This window comes from Alternaria atra, assembly GCF_907166805.1.
Source record: "Alternaria atra isolate CS162 genome assembly, contig: 25, whole genome shotgun sequence".
NCBI lineage: Eukaryota > Fungi > Ascomycota > Dothideomycetes > Pleosporales > Pleosporaceae > Alternaria > Alternaria atra.
This window is the reverse complement of record NW_025091323.1, coordinates 5,060,076-5,082,040: the sequence shown is the minus strand read 5'-3', so window position 1 is coordinate 5,082,040 and position 21,965 is coordinate 5,060,076. Positions and strand designations below refer to the sequence as shown.

The 21,965-nt window shown below is 51.0% G+C and overlaps 5 protein-coding genes across 5 annotated transcripts; 4 read left to right on the top strand and 1 right to left on the bottom strand.

Annotated features, from left to right (window-relative positions):
* Positions 1 to 1,906, top strand: ALTATR162_LOCUS6748 (uncharacterized protein; the record flags this gene model as incomplete). Its single annotated transcript, XM_043314370.1, has 3 exons — positions 1 to 213; positions 274 to 434; positions 490 to 1,906. The coding sequence occupies 3 exons, from the start codon at positions 1 to 3 to the stop codon at positions 1,904 to 1,906; spliced, it is 1,791 nt and encodes a 596-aa protein (XP_043170305.1).
* Positions 1,907 to 2,378: 472 nt separating this feature from the next.
* Positions 2,379 to 5,449, bottom strand: ALTATR162_LOCUS6747 (uncharacterized protein; the record flags this gene model as incomplete). Its single annotated transcript, XM_043314369.1, has 5 exons — positions 2,379 to 3,401; positions 4,857 to 5,131; positions 5,184 to 5,301; positions 5,349 to 5,382; positions 5,439 to 5,449. 5 exons carry the CDS (start codon positions 5,447 to 5,449, stop codon positions 2,379 to 2,381), a joined length of 1,461 nt encoding a protein of 486 aa, XP_043170304.1.
* A 492-nt stretch (positions 5,450 to 5,941) lies between these two features.
* Positions 5,942 to 6,862, top strand: ALTATR162_LOCUS6746 (uncharacterized protein; the record flags this gene model as incomplete). Its single annotated transcript, XM_043314368.1, has 1 exon — positions 5,942 to 6,862. The coding sequence occupies one exon, from the start codon at positions 5,942 to 5,944 to the stop codon at positions 6,860 to 6,862; it is 921 nt and encodes a 306-aa protein (XP_043170303.1).
* Positions 6,863 to 8,494: 1,632 nt separating this feature from the next.
* On the top strand, positions 8,495 to 14,147 carry ALTATR162_LOCUS6745 (uncharacterized protein; the record flags this gene model as incomplete). The annotated part of the gene is made up of 4 exons (XM_043314367.1): positions 8,495 to 8,586; positions 8,640 to 8,747; positions 14,017 to 14,051; positions 14,101 to 14,147. The coding sequence occupies 4 exons, from the start codon at positions 8,495 to 8,497 to the stop codon at positions 14,145 to 14,147; spliced, it is 282 nt and encodes a 93-aa protein (XP_043170302.1).
* A 4,035-nt stretch (positions 14,148 to 18,182) lies between these two features.
* Positions 18,183 to 20,876, top strand: ALTATR162_LOCUS6744 (uncharacterized protein; the record flags this gene model as incomplete). The annotated part of the gene is made up of 1 exon (XM_043314366.1): positions 18,183 to 20,876. One exon carries the CDS (start codon positions 18,183 to 18,185, stop codon positions 20,874 to 20,876), a length of 2,694 nt encoding a protein of 897 aa, XP_043170301.1.
* Positions 20,877 to 21,965: the final 1,089 nt, after the last annotated feature.

Genomic DNA, 21,965 nt, shown 5'->3' with positions numbered 1-21,965 from the left:
ATGTACACGCCTCCTGCTAATGCGACGTTCTACAGCTGGAAGGCCGAGCCATACGTGCGAGGCACATCAAGTATTCTCACCTCATGCCTGATCACCTTGACCCTATGTGTATGGACAGCAGTCCACCTGAATATTCCAAAGTACCGAAAGGCTTCCGAAGCAACATGGCGCAAGGTGGCGTGGCTGTTCACCGCAATGCTCGCGCCGGAACTGGTATGTTTTCATTCTCCTATATCCAGCAAATGTAGTCCACAAATTTAACGGAGAGAACAGGTGGCATTAGCTGCCTTTTGTCAGTATAGAGAAGCTTCCGCACTTGGCGGGTACGTCAGGGAGGTCTACGGCCAGAAAGAACCGTCATTCTGGAGTATCTCCACCTTGACGTGGAGGAAGAAACTCGAAGTTGAGGAAAAGGGCACAAGCGAGAGTGAACAGTAAGTCTCAAATTTTTGTCAGGGGATTATTGTCGCCAGCTACTAATCTTTGAAGATTTCAACAACTCGATGCACCTAATAAGCAGCGTCAAAGACATCCCTGGACGAGAACGCATTCCTTCTATGCCCTCATGGGTGGATTCGCGATCGACACACGTAAATGCCAACAGAAATTTCTCAGTCATAACCGCAATCGAATGATCTTGAACCTAGACGGCTTCAAACGTCTGCTACAACACGAACCGGATCTACTCCCAGATTTGTCTTTGGAGGAAATCCAAGACAAGAGTAAAGCCAGCAACATTGCAAAGACAATCGTATGCTGCCAAGCTATATGGTTCTGCGCTCAGTGCTGTGCAAGATGGTATGCCGACACAGGTTTCTCTCTTCTCGAGCTGAACACACTGGCACACTGCATATGCGCGCTGCTTATATTCATGTTGTGGTGGAAGAAACCTCTCGACGTCGAAAGCCCCACACTTATTAATGCAGAAAACATGATGGAGCTCGCAGGTTTTATGGCTCTTTGTTCGTACTCTCGTTCTTCCCGAAAGTCGCGACGCTCTCATCCTTGCCTTAGGTTGGTCCCAGATTGGTCCCAGTCCCCACTGCCAGATATCTCTTCAGAAGAGGTTACTCTCCAGTGCCCAGAACGTGAGGCCGATGTCGCGCGCAAACCGAAGCAAAAAGCAACCTCCTCTTGGATGGATGCTTATTATAAGCACCCGCACGGCCAGGAGTATACTCCTGGTCCGTTGCCGCCCGGAAGCATCATGGTTGAACCAATATCACATCGCACATTCGGTTGTTTCCAATACTTGGGACCTTGTGCCAAACACGACGATACTCCCCAAGCAGTCAAACGGAAGCCTTCGTTGCGAAGGACGTATATTCACAAATTAGTCCTCAGCGAAACGGATCAATACTGTTGGCTGCTAGCTAGCAAGGGTTTGACCAAATACGGTTGGTCCCTCGTCACTTACGATGATGAGTCTACCGACGCTCGTAGTCCGAAAGAGTACCTCGCAGACTGCAATGAACGCATGCTCGTCGACCGTGTAGGCGACATACCCAGAATCGAGACTCTCTCAGGCGTTATCATCGTCGCCACGCTAGCAATTGCCGGTTTCTTATACGGCGGCGTCCATTTGGCTGCCTGGCATACAATCTTCAAGACCAAAATTGAAGAGTATCTCTGGAAGATATCTGCTATATCACTGGCTGCCTCTGGCCCTATTGGTGTATGTGTCATCTTCATCTTTCGCTCGTGGAAGATCGAGCGCGAGTACGACATGTCTCTTGGCCGCTTTCTGTTGACATCCCTTTTAATGTTTCTTCTGCCAGCTGTAGGCGTGGTATATGTGGTAGCAAGAGTATACTTGATTGCGGAAAGCTTCATCAACTTGATGTATCTGGAGGCGTCGGTTTTTGTTGTCCCTAACTGGCTGCAGTATTTTCCTCATATTACTTGATTTAGAGAGCAAAATAGACTTGCGGAGTATTGCACATATAATTGATAAACATAGTAGTTACTATTAGAATTGCGACATCATGTACACACCTTCGTCAAATGATCCTTTCATCCCGTCGTTCATAGTGATCCATCACCCAATTCTTCGATCAAATACGCAAACAGTAGCAGACTAGAACAGTTGAACAGTAAAGAATACAAACAGGGGTATCTCAAGACTCAGACGATATGCAACAAGGACGTTATCACGCGTCGCTCCCACCGACCGTAACGCCTTGTGTCAGTCATGGTCGTCTTCTCACGAGCCGGTGAAGAGATGCCAGACAACTGTAAACAAACAGTAAACTCCACAGAACGCCTTGAATGCCGCATGCAAAACACGTAGGAAAATTGCCTCGTTGCGAGTCACCTGGCATGTTGAGTGCCATCAACCCACCTGGTTCGAGGTGGCGGCCAACGAAGATGGAGGGAGCTCAAACCTCCATCCTCTCCATGGCACACTCGCTCATCGACCGTATCTTACTCACAGCCCTCTCCCGGTCGACTAGTGACTCAACATCGCTGTCATCGTCACTCTCGTAGTACTCAGCATCCATGCTCATCTCCCTGGCTGGTAGATACCGCTGTTGTTCTGCGTCGACGACATCGCCGGGGTGATCGATGACCATGTTGTCGAGCTCGTCACTGTCTCCGTATGCCTCGAGTCCCTTCCTAGCACGATCTCCGAGCCAGTATTCAGCGCGCTTCCTACTACCTGCGTTGGCGCTTGACTCGAATTTCGATGCTTTGAACTTTGACATGAGCGACATAGCCACACTGGGCGAGTTCGACAGAGCAGACACCCCGCGGAGGTAGAAGTATGCAACGCGTTTGCGCTCCTTGTTGTAGAGGAAAAAGTGGTGACTCCAAATAGCACCATCATCAGCAAATGGGTCATCCGACGGCTCCCACGCATAGTATTCGCAGTTTGACATCTCCATCTCGCTGTCAAGGAGGTCCCAACTCCGCGGACTCCAAATCGGCGAGCCAAGCGGTGTGACTGCGCCTGCTGGTAGTCCTGCAGAGTAGACTTGGGGGCGGAGATAATACATCGTCGTATCAATCTTATGCATAAAGCTTTGTATGGTCTCGCGACGGAACTCATCGGGGTTCAGTGTGTTGGCGAAATCGTAATCGATGTGGGTTGCGTTGAGTGTGGCAATGAGATATGCAAAGGTATGGCGGTTCGCGGCTTCACTGAAGGTGCCGAATGGTGTGTCCCTGGAGATGTCGAGCTGGTCTGCGAACTGAGCGGCAGACTGCTCAGAGAGCCCCGCAACCGCTGATAGCAGGTCCTTGTGTCGCTCCTCGAGCGTCCTCTCGATGCGCTTGTATAACTTCTTGTCACTTCCCGCTGCTTTTATGGTCCATAGATCGCATCCACCAATAATTGATGTGTCTTGGGTATCGAAGTTGAGGGCGAGGTTGACCTCGTGGAGGGCGCACAAATCGAGGTACTGCGGTCCCACCGGGTTAGCTGCGTCATCACTCCAGCCTTATCGCATCGACTACGTACCTTCATTGCGCTTGATATGGGCTCCTTTCTGATGAGTACTTTCTAGAAGTTATGTCGCGTATGATCCGAAATGTGTGAGATGATGTAACAGTTCAGCGCACTGTAGCTGCTGCGTGGGTGATGGGTTGGTCGGGAGGGGGTAGCCTGCGCGAACCGATACAACGAGTAAACACGACTCTAGGCTGGCTGCAGAGAGGAGAGGGTACTGTTGTTCGGCCAGACAGTCGTCTAGCAGGCAGTGGACATATGTATGGCTTTGGCGTAGATGTGGTGTGAGATGTCGGTGTCGCTCTTACGACGTGGTCGCGATTGCGGAGAAGGTCAGCTTGGCGGTGTCGCCGAGCTAACAGCGGCATGTGTGTCGGGTCATCCTTCCTGATTGGTCGATGCGAAATCAAGCCCTCAACCAACAACAGCTGCCGATAAGAGCGAATGGGCAGCTGGCGACAGGCGACTGGTGTTAAGCGCTGATGTTAGCTGTTGAGTATGTTTGGTACGCAGGGCATGTCATCTGACGTTGTTCGAGCACATGAAGGAGGACAGGGAGCTGCCTGGCAATGAATCCAGATGAATTCGGCAACGTATCATTTGATGTATGCATGTCAAGGTTCTGGATGAAGGATCAAACGCTGATCCGAACCAATTGCTGTCACGGAGTGCAGGTGCGCAATGCCTAGGCGGGTGTGGAGACCTGTAGCTAGATGGATGAGGTAAGTAAGCCAGCATAAGGAAAAAGAAAACAACAGAGAGTGATCAAGTCTATCAAGGGTGAAGTCTCGATATCATGATGTGTAATCACGTTCGAGCCCATGAACCGCTTGTGTCAAACCTAGCTGTGTCGAGCAAGCCCGCCAGTCCGAGGTGTTTGAATTGTAGTAGATAGAGTACAGCTACCGCCATCCGCTCTACATGGCAGGATGGCAGGTAGTGCGTTCTCCAGATGATCCGACTCCCTGCGCCGTGTGATATCGTTTTGCTCTGACGCCTGCCCTTGAGAAGATCTTTAGCATGAACCGTATGAACCGTATGAACCGTGTCGCAACGGACGACTGTTTGCCGTAGTGCCAACCTGAGCGCCTACCCTCCATACTCCAATGACGCCGTACAATGTATGTTGGTATTCGGATACCGGATCGGGTCTCATAAAATGCCGCCCTCTTTAAGTCGGCCTTTGAAGTCATCCGCATCCTGGAAGCCATCAGGCGCGGTCAGTGAAGGGTCTTGGGACGGTCGGTGACAGAGGACCAGAAGATGATGTGTGTAATAGTGCGTTCGGTACACGTTTTACATAATCTTGGTAACGATATCGTCCTCAGCCTGACGACACGGCGCGTCAGCCAGCTGGTGCTATGGGTGTGCGGCGAAGCGGACCCGAAAGTCATCACACTTCACTCACCTCCATATCTTCGAGGCTGTCTTGCTGTCCTATACACCGTAACACGTTCTTCTTGCTGCTCTCTTGCATCTCACCCGCAAGCAGTAACTCGTCAAGGATGAAGTAAGCCTTTTGGAAGTTGAAGATGATGTCAAGCTCGCAGACGTTGCCGTAGTACTTGTCCATCTGCTCGACGTAGCGGTGGACGATTTCGAGCGTGATGAGCTCATTGTCAGTCGAGTCGCAGCCGGCGATGAAGAAGAGCGAAGCGTATCGGCGATATACAATCTTGGTGTCTAGGAGAATGTGTGAGCTAGCGAAGCTATTACCCCTGCCAGACCCACTGACCTTTGTACTCTAGAAAGTTGCACATGCGCGTGCGGCGGGCGAGGACGAGTTGCGAGACGTCTTTGACAATCTTGGCCTTGTCTTTGGGGGCGAGTGTTGTGAACCACTTGGCCAGACGCTACGAGCTTCAGCAAGGGACTTTGGATTCTAGGGTGAGGGACCAACCACTTTACCCTGCCGGGACAGCAAGATGAGGTATCTAGTGCTGTTAGTGAAGACGTTCAACTATAGGCAGTGTTATTACAGCGCTCTTACTTGATCGTCATGGTGTCGTGTGAGGAGAAGATGCCAGTAGCGTCGTGCCTGGTGCACTGGGGAAAGATGTTAAGTTCGGCGATCGGCGGTCACAGGCCAGCCCCGCGACTTTGAGACGTCAATGCGCCCTCATACTCCCCGCTATCACCATCCAAATTTGTAGATACCAAACGGGCTTTATGCGCAAGTAGCTCTAATTCTGCCTTTGTGTTCTCTCCGACTTTGCGATCTAGACTGTCTACGCTACTGTAAACCCGACGCGCCTGCTTTCCTCGGACGACCCACCCGCTGACAAACGTTCACTGTCTCTTTATCTCGCGACTCGAATAACCCCGAAGAGTCACCACCTAGGATACATACAACAGACCTTGGTCAGAAGTCTTCTATCTTACGTAGTCTTTCAGCCATTTGATCCAACCAATCGTCGTCATGAAGCTCGTACTGTCTACCTCGTATGTTTTCCTCAAACCACCCAAGACCCTACCTAACAACCCAGGAATACCATGTCCGGTGGTCCTTCCGTAATAAGACGACCCTTTTTCGAGAAATCAAACACCGAACTTACCTCCTCCCTCCGCGCAAACTTCGCCGCCCACCAAACTTCTCCACCACCCTCAAAAACCAACTACACAACATGGACCACCAAGACCGACTCCGCCCTGTATATTCCCACGCACACGCCCTCACCTCTTACTGAACCCCGAGAATCCTACGACATCACAGTCAAACTATTCTACCTCCCCAACATACCCACAGACCGACGCTGCGCACAAACACGAGAAGCGATAGAACTAGTGCTGAAAGAATTGGGAACATCATCCATAGACCTCCTCATCGTGAGCTTCCCAGGAGTGTCCTTCGACGCCGACGATGAGGATTCTGATCTTGATGACGACGACCCGCCCTCGCCTCCATCCGCAACACAATCGACCTCCGAGAACACTACGGGCGACTGTGACGATGCCGGCGCACCACCAGAAGACATAGAAACCATGGTAATAACATGGCGCTCGCTCGAGAAACTTCACGCAGAAGGCCTCGTGTCAAAACTCGGAATTGCGGAATTCGGCGTCGCGCGCTTGACCAAGTTTCTGGAACAAACAAAGATAAAACCAAGTGTGAATCAGATCAACGTCAGGGACTGCTGTGTTGTACCCAAACCATTGATACTGTATGCGAAGCAACAGCAAATCGAGCTGCTGACACATAACGATTGCACCAACATCTTACCGCGCGGGACACTACGGCAAATACTTGGATCGGGGGAAGACGGTTCGGGTGTGTTGGCAGGAAACGGAAATGAAGACGGGCTCAAGGGCGATGTAGAGCCGCAATGGGTAGTCAAATACACCGCCGTCGTCAAAGATAGGGGTGTTGTAGAAAGTAAAGGCTACTTCGCCGTTGCTGAACTGCGGGACTCATGAAGATGCGTTCTCACGACGAAACACAATCATATAAATCGAACACGAGACTTGGATCTCTCTAGTCACCGTATATCATGTGTACAGTCGATAGCGAACCCGGCTTCACCCCAATAGTAGCTGCAACACGATTCAATACTGTTCGTAAAGCGCAGTCTTAGCATTCCCACCCTACGTATTAGGTAAAGCCAAATGAGCTACGTCTTCCGCAGTTCAGGCGATTAACTGCTATTGGTGTCGCTTTCGAGTGGGAAATTTCACTTAAGAGTTAACATAAGAGTACTTGTCCTACCACGTGATGTCCGATCGCTGAACCTCAGCCTCGTCGCTTCTGCCTGTCCCTCCATCCATCCCAGAACTCACAGTGTGAGAGTCCTTGCATACGCACAATTACACTTCTTTGACTACACAACCTGTACACTTCTTGTTTACTTTTATTCCAAGGACTTCAGCTAGAACTCGCTAACGGTTCTCACCTCATGCGCCTTCTCCAGCTCAAGAATGACGGCGCACTCAGCCTTGTCGGATTCAGTGGCAAAGATCTCCCACAATATGCGATTCTTTCGCATACCTGGGGAGCAGATGACGAAGAAGTTACATTCAAAGACTTGAAGAAAGGTACTGGCAAGAGCAAGGCTGGTTATCGCAAGCTTGACTTCTGTGCAAATCGAGCTAAGCATGACAACCTCCAATTCTTCTGGGTGGACACCTGTTGCATCAACAAATCAAGTAGCGCAGAGCTTTCAGAAGCTATCAACTCCATGTTTCGCTGGTATCGGGGTGCCGCTAGATGCTATGTATACTTATCTGATGTATCAGTCGACAGTTCCGTTAGGGATGACGAATTCTCCCAGATATGGGAGCCAAAATTCAAGAGAAGCAAATGGTTTACTCGTGGTTGGACGCTCCAAGAACTTATCGCCCCAACATCAGTTGAGTTCTTCTCTAGAGAGGGACGGCAGCTTGGTGATAAGCGATTACTAGAGCCAATCATCTCTGAGATAACTGGAATTGCCACCACAGCCCTTAGAGGAAGACCTTTGTCTCTTTTCAGTGTTGACGAACGCATGTCGTGGGCAGCCAAACGACAAACGAAGCGCGAAGAAGACGCAGCATATGCTTTACTGGGAATCTTCGACACTCCTATGCCGCTGATATACGGCGAAGGACAGCGAAAGGCATTCGAACGGCTCCGGGAGGAGATCGACAGACCTTTTTACAGGCAGAAGGTGAATTGCTTGGAGAAAGTATTCTATCAGATGAGGAATAGACCTAAGGAGCTTGGATTTACATGGGAAACTGGTGCGCCGGAACGTCAGCTCAAGGTTGATGATGGACTAGGCGCGGAATATTTCCTACCAGTGGAACTCTGCACGACTCCAGAGGTAAATTCTCCTCTTTTGTCAAGGCCTTGGCTTGATACAAATATGCCCAGTGCGTGAAACTCAAAGTTAACATGTTCAGGCTTTCTATGCCCTTCTAATGATCAAATATGAATCAAAAAAGCTTCCTGGACTGCCACAAGTTCAGCAAGGTCACATTGTGCTCTGGGAATGGAACGAAAGGCATGAGGTTTCTCGCGAGAATTGGTCACATATTATAAAACGCGATCGAGCTGTCAAGCTCTCTTTCATTATGGGCGCCTGGCAAGGTCCACCTCGCAATCGATGCATGCGTTGCTTCAAACCTAGGCGCAACAATACTCCCACATCTCCTTTCAAGTACTGGTGGGAACTCCTCTGCTTTCAAATTATGATTGATTACTAACATTCGTCTCCAGTCATTCTTGTAAGCTCGCAGTCCGTTGGGTAGAGCCTGATTATCTCCCTTTCGAACCGAACGATACTGTAATCTTCAACCAAGACTCTTACCGCGACTACCAAGTTGCGTCACGACGCCCAAAAGTGCAGAGCCAATCTCACACCTCGGACGCATCCGCTAAAATTAGTCATTTCTTTCAAAGACATGATGGCGAAATTTTGCCACGTATCGATTTGGTCTGCCATAGGCTCACGATGAAATGGGAGCCCATACATAATATCGTTCATCGATACTTGTTATGCCGCTGCGTTATTCGACTTTCTACTCCTTCACGTCTGGTCGAAGAGATGACTCTCCTCATGGACCAGGTGTGCCCGAGACATAACACACGAGGCATTACCTTCCGAGACTACAGTGAACTAGCGTTGCCTTGCCTAAGCGACCCTTACTTCGATCAATTTGGCGGCTATAATACTTTTTGGGCGCTTCTTGACCGTCATCTACCAGACATATATGATCATCTTGGAGGTTCCAAATCTATTACCAGGAACGAACTCGTACATGGTTATGTGGACCTACTTCAAATGGAAAAAGAAGATGAAGACGCGGGACGACGCATTGCTAGAGGGTACTGGTTCGAAGTGGTAGAGTCCATGGTCAATCAAAAAATGGATTTGCCTCAGGATATTGTAGCAGACTTCACCGAAGAGAAGACGAGAAGGAGGCAAGAAGTCGGGAAGGCAGAATGGGGTTCCAGCCTTGATGAAACGACAATATCTAGAATGCGAGATGAACTCCGAAAATCACCCATGGGCAGAGAGCTGGAGGAAATTGAAATGGGAAATTGGAATGGGGTTCCGCATTGGGTGATTAATGACTGAACGAAGGCAACAGCCCAGTAGGGAACTACGGACATCTTTATGGGTTACTTCGCCGTTCCAGGATCAAAAGACTTATGAAGATGCGGTTCTCACGACGAAAAGACAATCATACATGTCGAATATAAGACTTAGATCTCTCCAGCCACCACATTTCATGTGTACATTTATTGGGGTTTATTCACCAACTAACTCCTCGTGTGTTGCTAATCACACACTGACTGCTATCTCCTCACATCTTCTTCTGTGTGACACGCATGTAATGTTCAGATACGCTCAATATGCCGCACCCCTTACATTTCAAAGACGCTCCGCCCTTCCCAAGATTCGCTGCTAGCAACTGGTTGTCACATCTCTTGCATATTGGCTGAAGGACGTCGATGTTGTCAATCCCGACATGTTGAGGTGGTAGTTGGGGTGGTGTGCTTGCTCCGGTCTTACTCTTCTCATCCGTGAGTTCGGTGAAGTTGGTCATAGTGATTCGTTCGGATTTGATACCAGAGTCTTTGGAGGCCTTCAGGTGTTTCTTAAGTGTCCTAGTTGTTTTGTGTTCTGCGTGAGCAATGTTTGGTGGAGGCCTTCGCAGTGGGATTGGATATGGAAGAGGAGGGATTTGGAGATTCCGTGCTATGTATAAATCAGCCTATTCACCGTGCACTTTACTGCGTTGGGGAAATGGATTGAGGCAGCAACTTCAGTCATCGAAAATGAGTACCCCAAACGTACATTCACTTCTCATATTCTGGTGACCGACACAGGTTGTCCCCAACTCAGGGTGATAGCGCGTAGTGCCACGACGAAGTCTTATTTGGGCAGACTAACTTGTTGCGCAAATCATTAATGTATACGTGGTTGGCAGCATACGTGAAGACGTAATACTTCTCAGTGTGAAGACACAAGTCCATCACGAATCACACCTACATAAACCTTTCTGACTCTCGCCATTTCCATCTCCAAATCAGTTAGCCTTCCACATCACACCCGTCTTACACACGCGCTAACTCATTCCTCCCTCTAATGTCCACCAAATCCGAACCTCCAAACACACGAGGAGCCAATACCAAACAAAACGTATCATGTCAGAAGGAGCAGAGCGAGGACCCTGAGACCGACCTCCTCATCCCTTACGTCTCTGATGACGAAGACTCTGACATCGACAGCGAAAACGACACTACATCTTCCGGCCACTGCTGGCACTGTGACACTCCTCTCCCTCTACCTACCTCATCTGAATCTAGTGTCGAGTGTTACGAATGTCGGTTCCCTAATTGAGAGTACGCAATGAACGAAGGAATGAGATAATAGGGCCATGTATCGCGTTGCAAATCGTTTTTGATCCAATAGGAAGGAATGTTGTAGGCAGATTATGGTGTATGCTAGTCGGGTTTCTGATACTCTAGAGGATTCGTAAGAGTATACGTGTAACGTGTAACGAAGAACACGCTCAATCATAATCTGTGTATTCATCAGCATGCTGGCTTCGCAGCCATCTAACTTTGCTCTGGTTCAATATATCACTTGGAGGGGTGTATAAGCTGAGTCGTTGTTGCGATGGTATCTAGTCCTTACTTACTTTGTGCCTTGCATTGTCCTGTCTTCTTTCTGCCAGCTTCGCAGGGAAAAGGTTGTCATCTCTGTAGAATCCGTCAGGTTACTCAAGTGAAAGCAGTGCGCACATCCAACGTAACTTGGTCTCCAAACGATAGTACTATGCATTCACTGTTCCATATTTCCAATCAAGCCTTGTTTGGACCCAACACACTGCAGGAACTTACAATCTCCATGTCGCACCATCAACATTCGAAAGCATCATGTCCACCCAAAGCCAACCTAACCCCTCCGCAACATTCTTCTCAACTCTAGACTTCGGTGCCAAAACCTCAGATAAACCCACTGTTGTTACCTCCACGTCTACTCTCACTTCTACTTCAACACCTTCGCTGCAACCACCAACCGCATACAGCAGTGGCGCATCTACTCCTACTTACTCCGCCTACATCCAAACCGACACGGGCATCCACCACGTGGACGAAGGAGAAAAAGACAAGAACGGAAACGTGATGACCGCTACCAAAGGACCATGTAAGGAATGTGGTTGCAAGATAATTTGGGCGACAAAGGGGGAGTGATTGATAGTTTGTCAAGGATGTGGTAAGCCGCAGTAGGATTTAGCAATCAGATCGGGAGAGGATGAGTAGTAGATGAAGAGTGAAATGTAACCGGAGGAGAATGGATGAGGACTGAGCGAAAACTACGGTCAAAGGGGAAGATTCAAGAAACGTGTGGGGTGTGCGAATTTCATGACCATATGAAGTTCGAGGAAAGTGTGAGCTTGTATCTAGAATGTATCTTCTGATCTATTGGTCTATCGGTCTCGAGTTCTCGAGACTTGTGAGATGATGGATGGAGAGTATTCCCAAAAAAAATTATGCGTACATCAGTCCAGTCCTATAGAAACAGCTTGACTGGTAGTTTTGCCAGCTGGAGTGTTAGTGGCCTAGTTGTACACAAGACCTAAACTTTTCACATTGCAGTTCTGTCAAGTATCCATCACTGTAGAGTCGCTTAGTCAAGGAACTCAATGACACCACACAGGAATTATCCTCTAATTGTTTAGAGACGCCATTCTTGTCATCGGCGCAATGTCAGGCCACATCGACGACAGTGACGCGTGTACCACCAGCCGCCAAGTCGTCACGATAGACTATCACAATCTAGGAAATCCCATCGTCTTTAGTCCCATTTCGACGGCAGCCGGGAACAGGATGTGTTGAGTAGACGCGCGGACCTAGCGGAAGCAAGCGCTTGGGAAGGAAGCCGTTCACCCAAGCGACATCCAAGTGATGGAGTCTCTTTTCTTAATCGCGCAGGTGTCGAGGCCCGGAAAGAGTAGTTGGTCCAATCAGTAGACGCTTTGATGTATGCATGTGATAAGAGCTGAACTGCTCTTTACCAGTTTACAGCTTTGGTTTTGAAGAACTTGGTGTTCTCGCTTGGTAGTGAGTCTCAGTAGTACATTGGATCAGTGCATATCCGCTCAAACGAACTCATGGTGGATGGTGACAAGGCGCCATTCTCTCAAGTGCGCGATTTGATTCTTGATCTGTCCGCATATGGAAGCACGCCCTAGTGTCATTGCCAGTTTGGTGAATGTATGTCGAGATGCGTTAGCGCCTCCAAGGTTGACAGCTAGGCGTTGGAAATGTGGAGCAGCTCATCCCATGCAGATACCCATCGTCTCTAAGCTCAGCGACGAACTCGAAGTTGGTGGCGGAACGCCCGGTCCCAGGAACAGGTCCCGTGGACTTCAATATTCACCGATCAGGAAGTATAACCACGAGTTCGCCTTATCGATAGAGACTAGGTCTGCCGTGCCGCATGTCTGCTTCTTTGGACCGATGAAAAATGGCAAGCGAGTCCAATCCCAGCGCTACGGCAACAAGAAGGCCTGCCAGTTATGTTCAAGTGCAGTACACCCACTAGGCAATATCGCCGTGATGAAACCGAATGAAGCATAACATGCTTACAGACGATTTGAAGTGTGATTGCTGTTAGCTGGTAAAGTGGATTGGTATCGCTGTACCAAGTTCAAGATCCGTCGTGTCCATGCCGCAAACACGTGTTGACGCTGGCTTTTCACATGCAGACGAACGAAGCCTCTCACTCGTAGCAAAAGTCTCTTGTAGCCCGACCTCAACCGCTGTGACCCGCTTCGGTATCCGGGAGCGCTTGAGCAGTGTGCGGTTCCTTAGTGTCCAGGCGACAATTGACGAGCCTGGTCACCATTGGTTTCCGTCTGAGCGTAGTTGATGCAAGGGGCCAAAGGATCCAATGAAGGCTCTGACCAACCCTCCATAGAAGAAAAAGGATCGTGTCTTGCATGCACTAAAGCGAGCTGCAGTATCGACAATGTCGACATGTTTGTACAGAACGACTTTCAACGCCAGCCTATCAGCTTATTCGAGTAGACAGCCCTTACGTCTGATGTGCATGATGAGATCCTTCATCGTACACGTGGCACGTGAGATCAGCATGCATTCCTGCAGCTCGTCAGCCTGCAGAAGAGCGTTGTGAAGCAAGATTGACTTCGGACAAGAGTAGTACGAAACGTGGTGCTGACTGATCGTGCGGATCCCGGTAGCTTGCTGTGCCCTTGTATAATTTTTAGGTGACAAGATTCATTCGCTTGTATAGTCAAGTTCAACAACCAGCTTATCGCAGACCCATCCTGAAAGAGGCGTGTGGTGTGAGCTGCTCAGCAGTACTAACATGCAGTGCTGAGTGTTCCCTTCCTAACCGTGTGCAGGCATGTGCTCACCTGATGTGGCGTCTGGGTGACGATAGATCAAGAGGCGACGGGCACTCCGTTGCGGGGGTGGAGGGCTGCGAATGTTATCGCGAGATGGCGCTGCGTCCGGCGGTGCTTAGCCAGCCGTGACAGCTCTCTAGATCAGCTCTTTGCAGTATCCGTTAGCGAAAGAGGGGCAGTTGAGCATTTTGGTAGTAACTGAAGTTGAGAGATGAGCTGCATCGAGATCTGGCCACGGCTCTTGGTAGGCGAGTAAAGCTCAAGGAAACAGCGCGCATGCTGACATTGTCCAGACCTTTTGGTAGCGATCGTTGAGATCCGCTCGCCGTCTGACAAGTAGTGGTCTGAAGATATCGAGCCATGCTTTTCTCTGCATCTGGAACTGCCGGCACACAGGCGATGGTTTCAGATGTGATAGTTGGGTGTGGGGTTGGAGCATCTGGTTCGTCTGGGGAAGATGGCGGCCTAGACTTTGCACCAGCGAACAGTCGGAAGCGAGCGGGAGGCAACGAACGACATTTGGAGTCGCCTTAGACAATCAGCTGAGTGGTTTACAGCATGAAGAACTCTCTTCCGTTGGGAATGCGAGTGGTTGGCTGAAAGCATCTCGTGTTGTGCGGCTCTGCGGATCCAGGTGGCGCTCCTTCGCTGTGTACACGTCGCTGGGTGAGCGCATTCGCGTACAGCGAGCAAATTACCCGGCCCACCTAGCAACGCAATCTCCCAGACGTACTCATTGCCTTGTTGTCCAGGCCACGTCAAGCCAGTGACTGTCCTTGAAGTCACTATGACGATTGCTCAGAAGAAAGAAATAGTGCTCGCATCGCTCGGGTATGAAGTTTGTCTGTGAGGCCGTCAGGTGGTATTCAAGCAGGGGAGGCGCAGTCGTGGCTGCGGGCCTGTCATTGGCTGTAGTGCCAACAATGCTCATTGCGCAGTCCCCATTTGGCAAGGGGGACAAAATGCAAGCCGGAGATTGCCAATTTCGTCCTTCCTGAGGATCAAAACAGACTTGAAACGAAATTCGCAATTTTGGGTCACCGTACGCCTCGCAACCTGGCCAGCGTAGACAATACTTCCAAGAACCGGAGAATCCTAGAAAAAATTCCATGCCCGGGTGAAGTGACACCCGTCACTCATTCCATTCCACATCGGACAGCGCGACACTGCCCCTGAACCAAGTTTGGTAGCTGCGCGTCATAGAAACCGTTGTTGACGATGCTACTGACACTGATAAGTAACGACGCGTTGGCGGGCGCCAGCGGAAGATTTGGACGCAGGTGGTTTGGCGCTTGGAAACCAATGGGCTGGCACGGAGACGTTTGCAGCATGTGGAGCAGCATTGTGGCTGTGCAAGGACGAAGCTCGTATACAGTGTTCGTGCTTGCGCAAATGCAAAGTCCCAGAATAATACCAAACGACTGCGAGTAAAGTTCTTGGGAAAAAGTAAAGTTGCGGTCCCGGGCTGTAAGATGGTGTTGTCGGGTTCTGTACCCCACGATGAGCATATAGACTCTGTGGTACGAGTTCTTTTTCTCACACCGCTAGTCTCGATCGAAAAACAAGATCGATCGAAAGTTTGACGGCGCTGGACCAGCGTTGAGATGGACGTCACAAGGGCAGCCGTTGCGTGTACTGCGCTCCACAGATCGGGTTGTTAGTACCTAGCGGCGCGATGGTTGGTAGTTCTCGGACTAGTTTCAAGATTGCTATCATCATATCCTCGTAAACACACTCAATCTCGGAGGACTTGGCAAACAATATTTTCTGTCTACAAACGGGAGGAAGTAGTGGATCAAGAAAAATAAAGTCGAGTTTTTTCAATTGCGGGACGTAGCTCGGCGCATTGCGCCGATGAGAGATGGACCCTGGAGATCATTCGAGATGATGCAGACAGCGGGAGACATGGTACTCCATGTTAATGACGTCGGAGGATATCACGAAATGAATCGGCGCATTTGCTTGATCGGAAGCGATGCAATGAGGAAGGAGCTTCAATGAAAAGGCCGAGCATGTCCAGATCGCACAAACCTTTGAGCGTGCGAAGCAATACGTTGTCGTCTCCACGTGCAGTGCGCAAACGGAACGTTTACTAGAAGGCGCAAAAAGTTGCAGTGTGATTGCGTCGTATGGGGCAGCAATGCGTCGCGCATGCAGGGATATATTGACTGTAATTGCCCTGACCCGAATGCAATGGAGCATTACAAAAGTCTCATCTGAAGGCGACCGGGACGAGTGAGACTCAGGGCCATGTGGTACAAATGCCAGTCTGTAGGACCTGTCGTGGCGGTTTGAGACAGGCATGGTTTTGAACTTGATGCGCTCCCGGAGGACAGATGCCGGCCCCATCAGTGATGGAACGAAAGTCGTGTGCACCGCATGGTTGTAGTAGGACTAAGTGTCTATCTGCCCTGTTATCTTCTCATACTCGAAGAGGACTGTCGGTCGTCCTGCAGCAAGGCCTGGTCCCGGTTTATGGTTTGCCTCTTGACCAAATCAGTATCGTGGAAGAGGATTGTCCGATTCTCTTGCGCTCGACCTTCCTCATCAGCAAGATATGGACGTCAGATGGCGAACAGCCCTTGCAGTTTGCCTCTGCCATCCCGCTTCTCCGCATTTCGTCTATCATATCCTATTTATGGTGGCGAGGACGAGCTTCCGTGATGGTTCCAAAGGGGAATAGCGAGGGCGTCGTTGCCCCTGCATAGCTGGGATCAAACGGGTGTAGTTTAGTCAATTGGTCCGAATTGCATATCAAATCCACGCTTGGCCATACATGTGCCGGGATGCGCAGCCCCACCTCGAACGGGTGCTGTGAAACATTCAGTGCTCATCCTTCATGTCTCGAGGCCGAGGATGCGTGAACTTGTCGGGAGGTTCGGATAGCAAGAGACTGACGCGTGGGCAGGTAGTGCCAGTAACGGTACATGCAGCGGGAGCAGCATGGCGGCGATTTGATTGTTAGCCGCGCTGCCCGATGGTTGGTCGCGGGAACGCATCCTGTTAATGGAGAGGGGTCGGCTGGCGGCATGTAGCCAAGACGCGCTGGGAGAAGATGGACAAGCAGAGCGAAGAAGATGCATATCGCGTGCAACCGCCTCAATGGCGAGGGGTCTTGCAGCGCGTAAGGATTGATAACTTGAGCGATGCCTGCAGCGAGCAGATTCTTCACGGCAGCGACGGCAGCAATGGCAACAACAGAGCCGCATTCACGGAGATGCCACGCAATGACAAGTAGTTGTTACGCACACTTTTAAAGAAATTGTATCTTGCTGTTGCTAGGGATGTGACGCTGTGCATGTAGTGTTGGATACTTGGAACTGAGTGGGAACTGCCAAACTACACGGGACTAAGCAGGCATCGGCCGACGTTAGTTGACTATCGGCAGGCATTGGCTAGCCGAGGGGCATTGCTACATCATGGTTGTGCAGAGAGTTGGAGTGGGTTGGCTTGCCATCCGGAGTCTCGCCATGTGAGGCGGTAGACAGCTGCAACCATGAGAGGTCAACGGCTCTGTTTGCATCACTCCATCTGGGCAGTGCCGTAAAACTTGGTGCGATGGCATTGTGCCATGTGTAAAAAAGCAATTGCGTAGGTACCGTCCATCGCTGGTACCTGGCAGCGCGTCCTGGCATCGTGTGGATCAGGCGTGAAATTACGAGGGAGACAGCGATTAGCATGGGTAAAGCCACGAACCGGGGATCCCTGCGCGGTGTGGTGGCCCGTGCTAGCGTGGAGCCTGCCTGGGAAGGAACGACTGACAAAAGCGACTGTTGCCCTGGTGCTCGTCTCTCACCTACCTCCGCCAATTCACCGTCACCACCTCGCCGTCGTCCCCGTCGCGCCCTGTCGAACCCCATTCTGGAGCCCATTGTCGTTACTCACACTAATTGAGGCGACTCTAGGCATCTGTCCGCTCATTTCTCCTGTCATTCCTTAATCGTGGGTGTACTGGCTTCACTCACTCCGACTACGCCCACGGCAGCCTACCGACTTGCCATCCCGCGCCCAGCACTACCTCGACCTATATTGTACGCACACCAACTGCCTCGCACAACCTCTCGGACCGTCCTGCAATCTGCTTTTGCGCGTGCTGACTGTTCTGTTCCATAGTAATCGCGTCAGCTCTTGTACCTCGACAGCGCTTGTTTCGTCTCACGCCCGCCGTGCTCACACCTGTAGCACCTCGACCACCACCCGTCCAACCACTTCTCTGTCCTCCCGGTTCCGGCAAGCTGTCCCTGGAATACACGCAGCCAGTCTAGCTCGCAGACCAAGCATTGTGCTGCGCGTCCGTTGGCGGTACCATCCCTAATCTCGTCAAGCCCCATCGTCGCAGATCGCTGCGTCCGCCAGGGCAGCTAATAAACTCACAATGGCCGAAATTGCCTTACCCCGACACCGGGCTACACAGTCGCAGTCTGGTATCGGCTCACCGCTCTACCAGCGTCGACAACACTCCAATGCCGGCCCCATTGAGCTCATCCCCAACCCGGAATTCTCCTTCCCCATGCGAGGGCCAGATACTGCCTCCTCAGAACCCACACCGATTACCTCGCGGCCAATGTCGCTGCAAGCCTATCCAACTGGCCGTCGAGGCTCCATGCCGCACCACAGACAGAAATCAATCAACGCTTTGCCAGACTTCTCCTTCAATCCTGCAGGACCAGCCAAGCCAGCCGCCGAATCATCACCACCGCAGTCGCCAGCAACGCTACCTGTACCGGTATCTCCCTCAAAGCCGACACATGGCCACAGGAGGGGTGGAAGCGAATTCATTGGCGGTGATGTGCGACCAGGCGGTACCGCGTTGATGAGCAGCAGTCCGACAAAGGGAGAGGATGCTCTTCCCGTACCAAGCTCGACACTACGTCCTGGTCCTCCAGCAGGCCGTCGCGGACACGCTCACCGTCGCTCGGGTGCCATCTCCTCTCACGACCTGACCTCTATTATGAATCCACCTGCTCCACCACGGACTGGCAGCGCGCCCAACACACCCTCTGAAGGCAACCAATTCGCATTCGGCCACAAGTTCAACAGATCTGTCTCGCAACCATCACTACGCGAAAACAGCGCAGAGGACGATTCGAATGCGCGACCACCGTCAAGGGCTCGGGTTACGTTCTCCGATAGAATCGAGACCATCCGTCCTCTCTCAACCATCTCTTCCGAGACCGAAATCTCTACCCTCAGAGGGCACTCAGCCGCAAACAGCCTTTCCTCCATTGTTAGTAGTACCAGCCCGGCGCCTGTTCGACCAGGACGCCCAACACCACTAAACACGATTGGAGACGAGGACCGACCAAGCACAGCCGGAAAAGTGTTGGACCAGTTCATGGGCAGCCGTCTGAATGGCGAGGTCCAGGAACGTAAGCGACCCATGTCCGCTATTTCGCCCATATCGCCAACTGCGCCCATTCCGAAAGTCCAGGCTAAGCGAAGGAGTCTCTTCCAAAAGGATCCTCGCCGCAGCGATAACTCGGTCCCCACCCTTCCTACCAGCGCTTCTGATCCAGCGCTCTCTAAATCTTTCGACACACCACTCGTATCACCCACCAAAGACGACCAGCCAGTAGAAGCCTCTGAGAAGCCGAAAGCAGCTTCGCGCAAAAGCGGTCGCAAACCCAGGAAGGTCAAGACTTGGGCAAACTCGATCATCACCAGGAAGGGTAAGCACAGCAAGAAGGGGAAGGCAAGGTCCCCCACACCACCACCAAATGCTGTTATGGATTCCGAAGACTCCGATGAGTCCGAGGAGATGGACTTTGAGCCCAACTTTGACGATGACACCACCGTCACTATCGTCTCCCCGAGCGAGAATGCTGTTCCCTTGCCAAAGATCGACACCAACTATGCCTCTTGGCAGCCACGTGAGCTGAAGCGTGTCGATTCTGATATTATGAGCCCAGTTATCGACCTTGATGCAGCACTCGGACCTTTCAACACCCCTAACGGCACCAGCCCTCGGAACCACCAGCGGGGCTTTTCGGCACATAGACGAGCCATGCACAGTGCTGGTGGTGTCGCACCCTCACATCGGAGGACCGAGAGTGCGCCCGAATTGGTGCCGTTTGAGCACCGACCGTCAGCAATTGCCAACGCTTCTCCCATGGCTGACGTGTTCGAAGAGGAGGAACCGGAAGACGACGGTCTAACTCTTGCTCTTCCAGCAAAGAGTGCGAAGGCGGAGCCTGCTGTTGCAGACGCTGAAGAGCCGAAGATATCAGTTGTTGAGACAGATGCGAAGCAGGTAGGAACTGCTATCAACTGGAACTTCAACGACGGCCTCGGCATCAAGCGTACTGCGAAGCAAAACGAAGTTGAATCATCAGAGCCATTGTCCCCTCGGGCAGTTCCACCTGTTGAGTCGACTAAGAACACACATCAGCAAACACAAGCATCAGAGCCTGTTGAGGTCGTCGAAGATCACGAGGAGCCCCGAACATCATCGCTCACACATTCTTCCGACTCCACCGTTACCGCTCAGCCCATCGAAGATTCGCCAAAGCATCACCAGCCCGTCATGAACTTGTCTCTTCCGCTGGGTGAGCAGAGTCTGATGACACCCGACACCGTCACCTCTTCGTTTTCATCGCCAGATTGCCGATCTAGTCAGATCTCGTTCGATACTGGCCGTGGAGGCACCGCGGCTTCCTCGATGACGGATTACCCTGTGATGCCTTCTCCTCGTTTTGGCGAGCCTGGACCTGAAGTTCGCATGTCTACGGAGGTTCCGTCTCTAACTTCGTCTAGGTCGACGATGACTAGCGCAATGCAGAATGCTTTTCCGCTTCCTAGTCCTCGTCGGTTCGGTGACCGCACGTCATCTTTGTCTTCTGATCCCAGTGAGATGGAGTCACGCCGTCGCAAGCGCTCCAGTATTGCTAGCCTGTCAAGGCTGATGGGGACCTCCTCGTCTTCCTTCAGCGAACGGAGCAAGCTTTCTATCGAGCAGCGTCCACAATCAGAACACCGCGAGCCCACTAAGGACAAGAAGAAGAAGAACATTGGAAGCAGACTGAAGAAGTTCTTCCAGCACACCAGAGACTCTTCCCCGTCGAAGACCTGAAGTGCCATCATCATTGTCACGACTTGCACATATTTGGCCTTTGCCTCAATCCAACGACTTGCAGTTTGCTTTCAAGTAGCTGTGTTTTGTTCATATGACATTATGGCTGTGCTTCATTGAGCACAAACATCACCTCTTTTCTCTCGCATGACCACGGAGTTTATAAGCGATGATTTTTAATGGCGCATTACCAACCTGCGATGCATACGCGAACCAGACTTTTTCTTACTCTCATTGAACAACATCTTTTCTACTATGAGTACTGGGAGGATGGGTACCTAGGAATCCTGTTATTTGCATCTCTGCATGGAAATGGGACATCATCTGGATTACTTTGACTGGTTTCTCCTACGGCGGTACACATGCACCGACCGTGTTTTTATCTCCTTTACTTAAACTCTATGGGAGGGCATACACTTGTTTATGCCATCTACACGCTCTCTCAGAGGCGTCGATACAGCTCTTTGGCAGACACGGCACGACAGCACTCTTTTCTCTATTTTCTTGACAGTCGTTATTATGAAGCAGTACATACATCACCGTATGCTGTAGTAAGCTGGGATGGTGGGACATGTGCTTTGAATATGGAGGCAAATCTCGTTGAGCAATCTGTACCCTGAGCTTTTGAAAGGGTAGAATGTGGATTGAGCTGGACGAATGGCTGCAATCTTGAAAAACAATCAAACTCTGAATCACACAGATCTTCTCTTGCCATGTTCTTGTGCCTCCCGTGACTCACTATTCTACCAATTCTATCGAAGTAGCCCGTTCGTTTGTATCAGGGCAAATCTCGCTTCATCCATCGCTTGCTTGAGCCGTTGCAATATGTGTCTGACGCCAACATGCCTGTCTACCACTATCTGCTATCAGTCTTCCCCAACCCCAAGTAGAGAACTGGCCATCAGCTCGTGGGGATCCGTTATCGCGCATTGGCCCCATCTTTCTAATCAAATCGACACCATGTGACAGCGGGACGAGAAAGTGAGAAGGTTCATCTATCTGCCCCGAGCGAGCCGCCGCACCTGCATATCCCGCACTTTTTTTGTCACCCACCTGACCGTTTAGAACCGAAGCAGCCGCTCCCCCCTT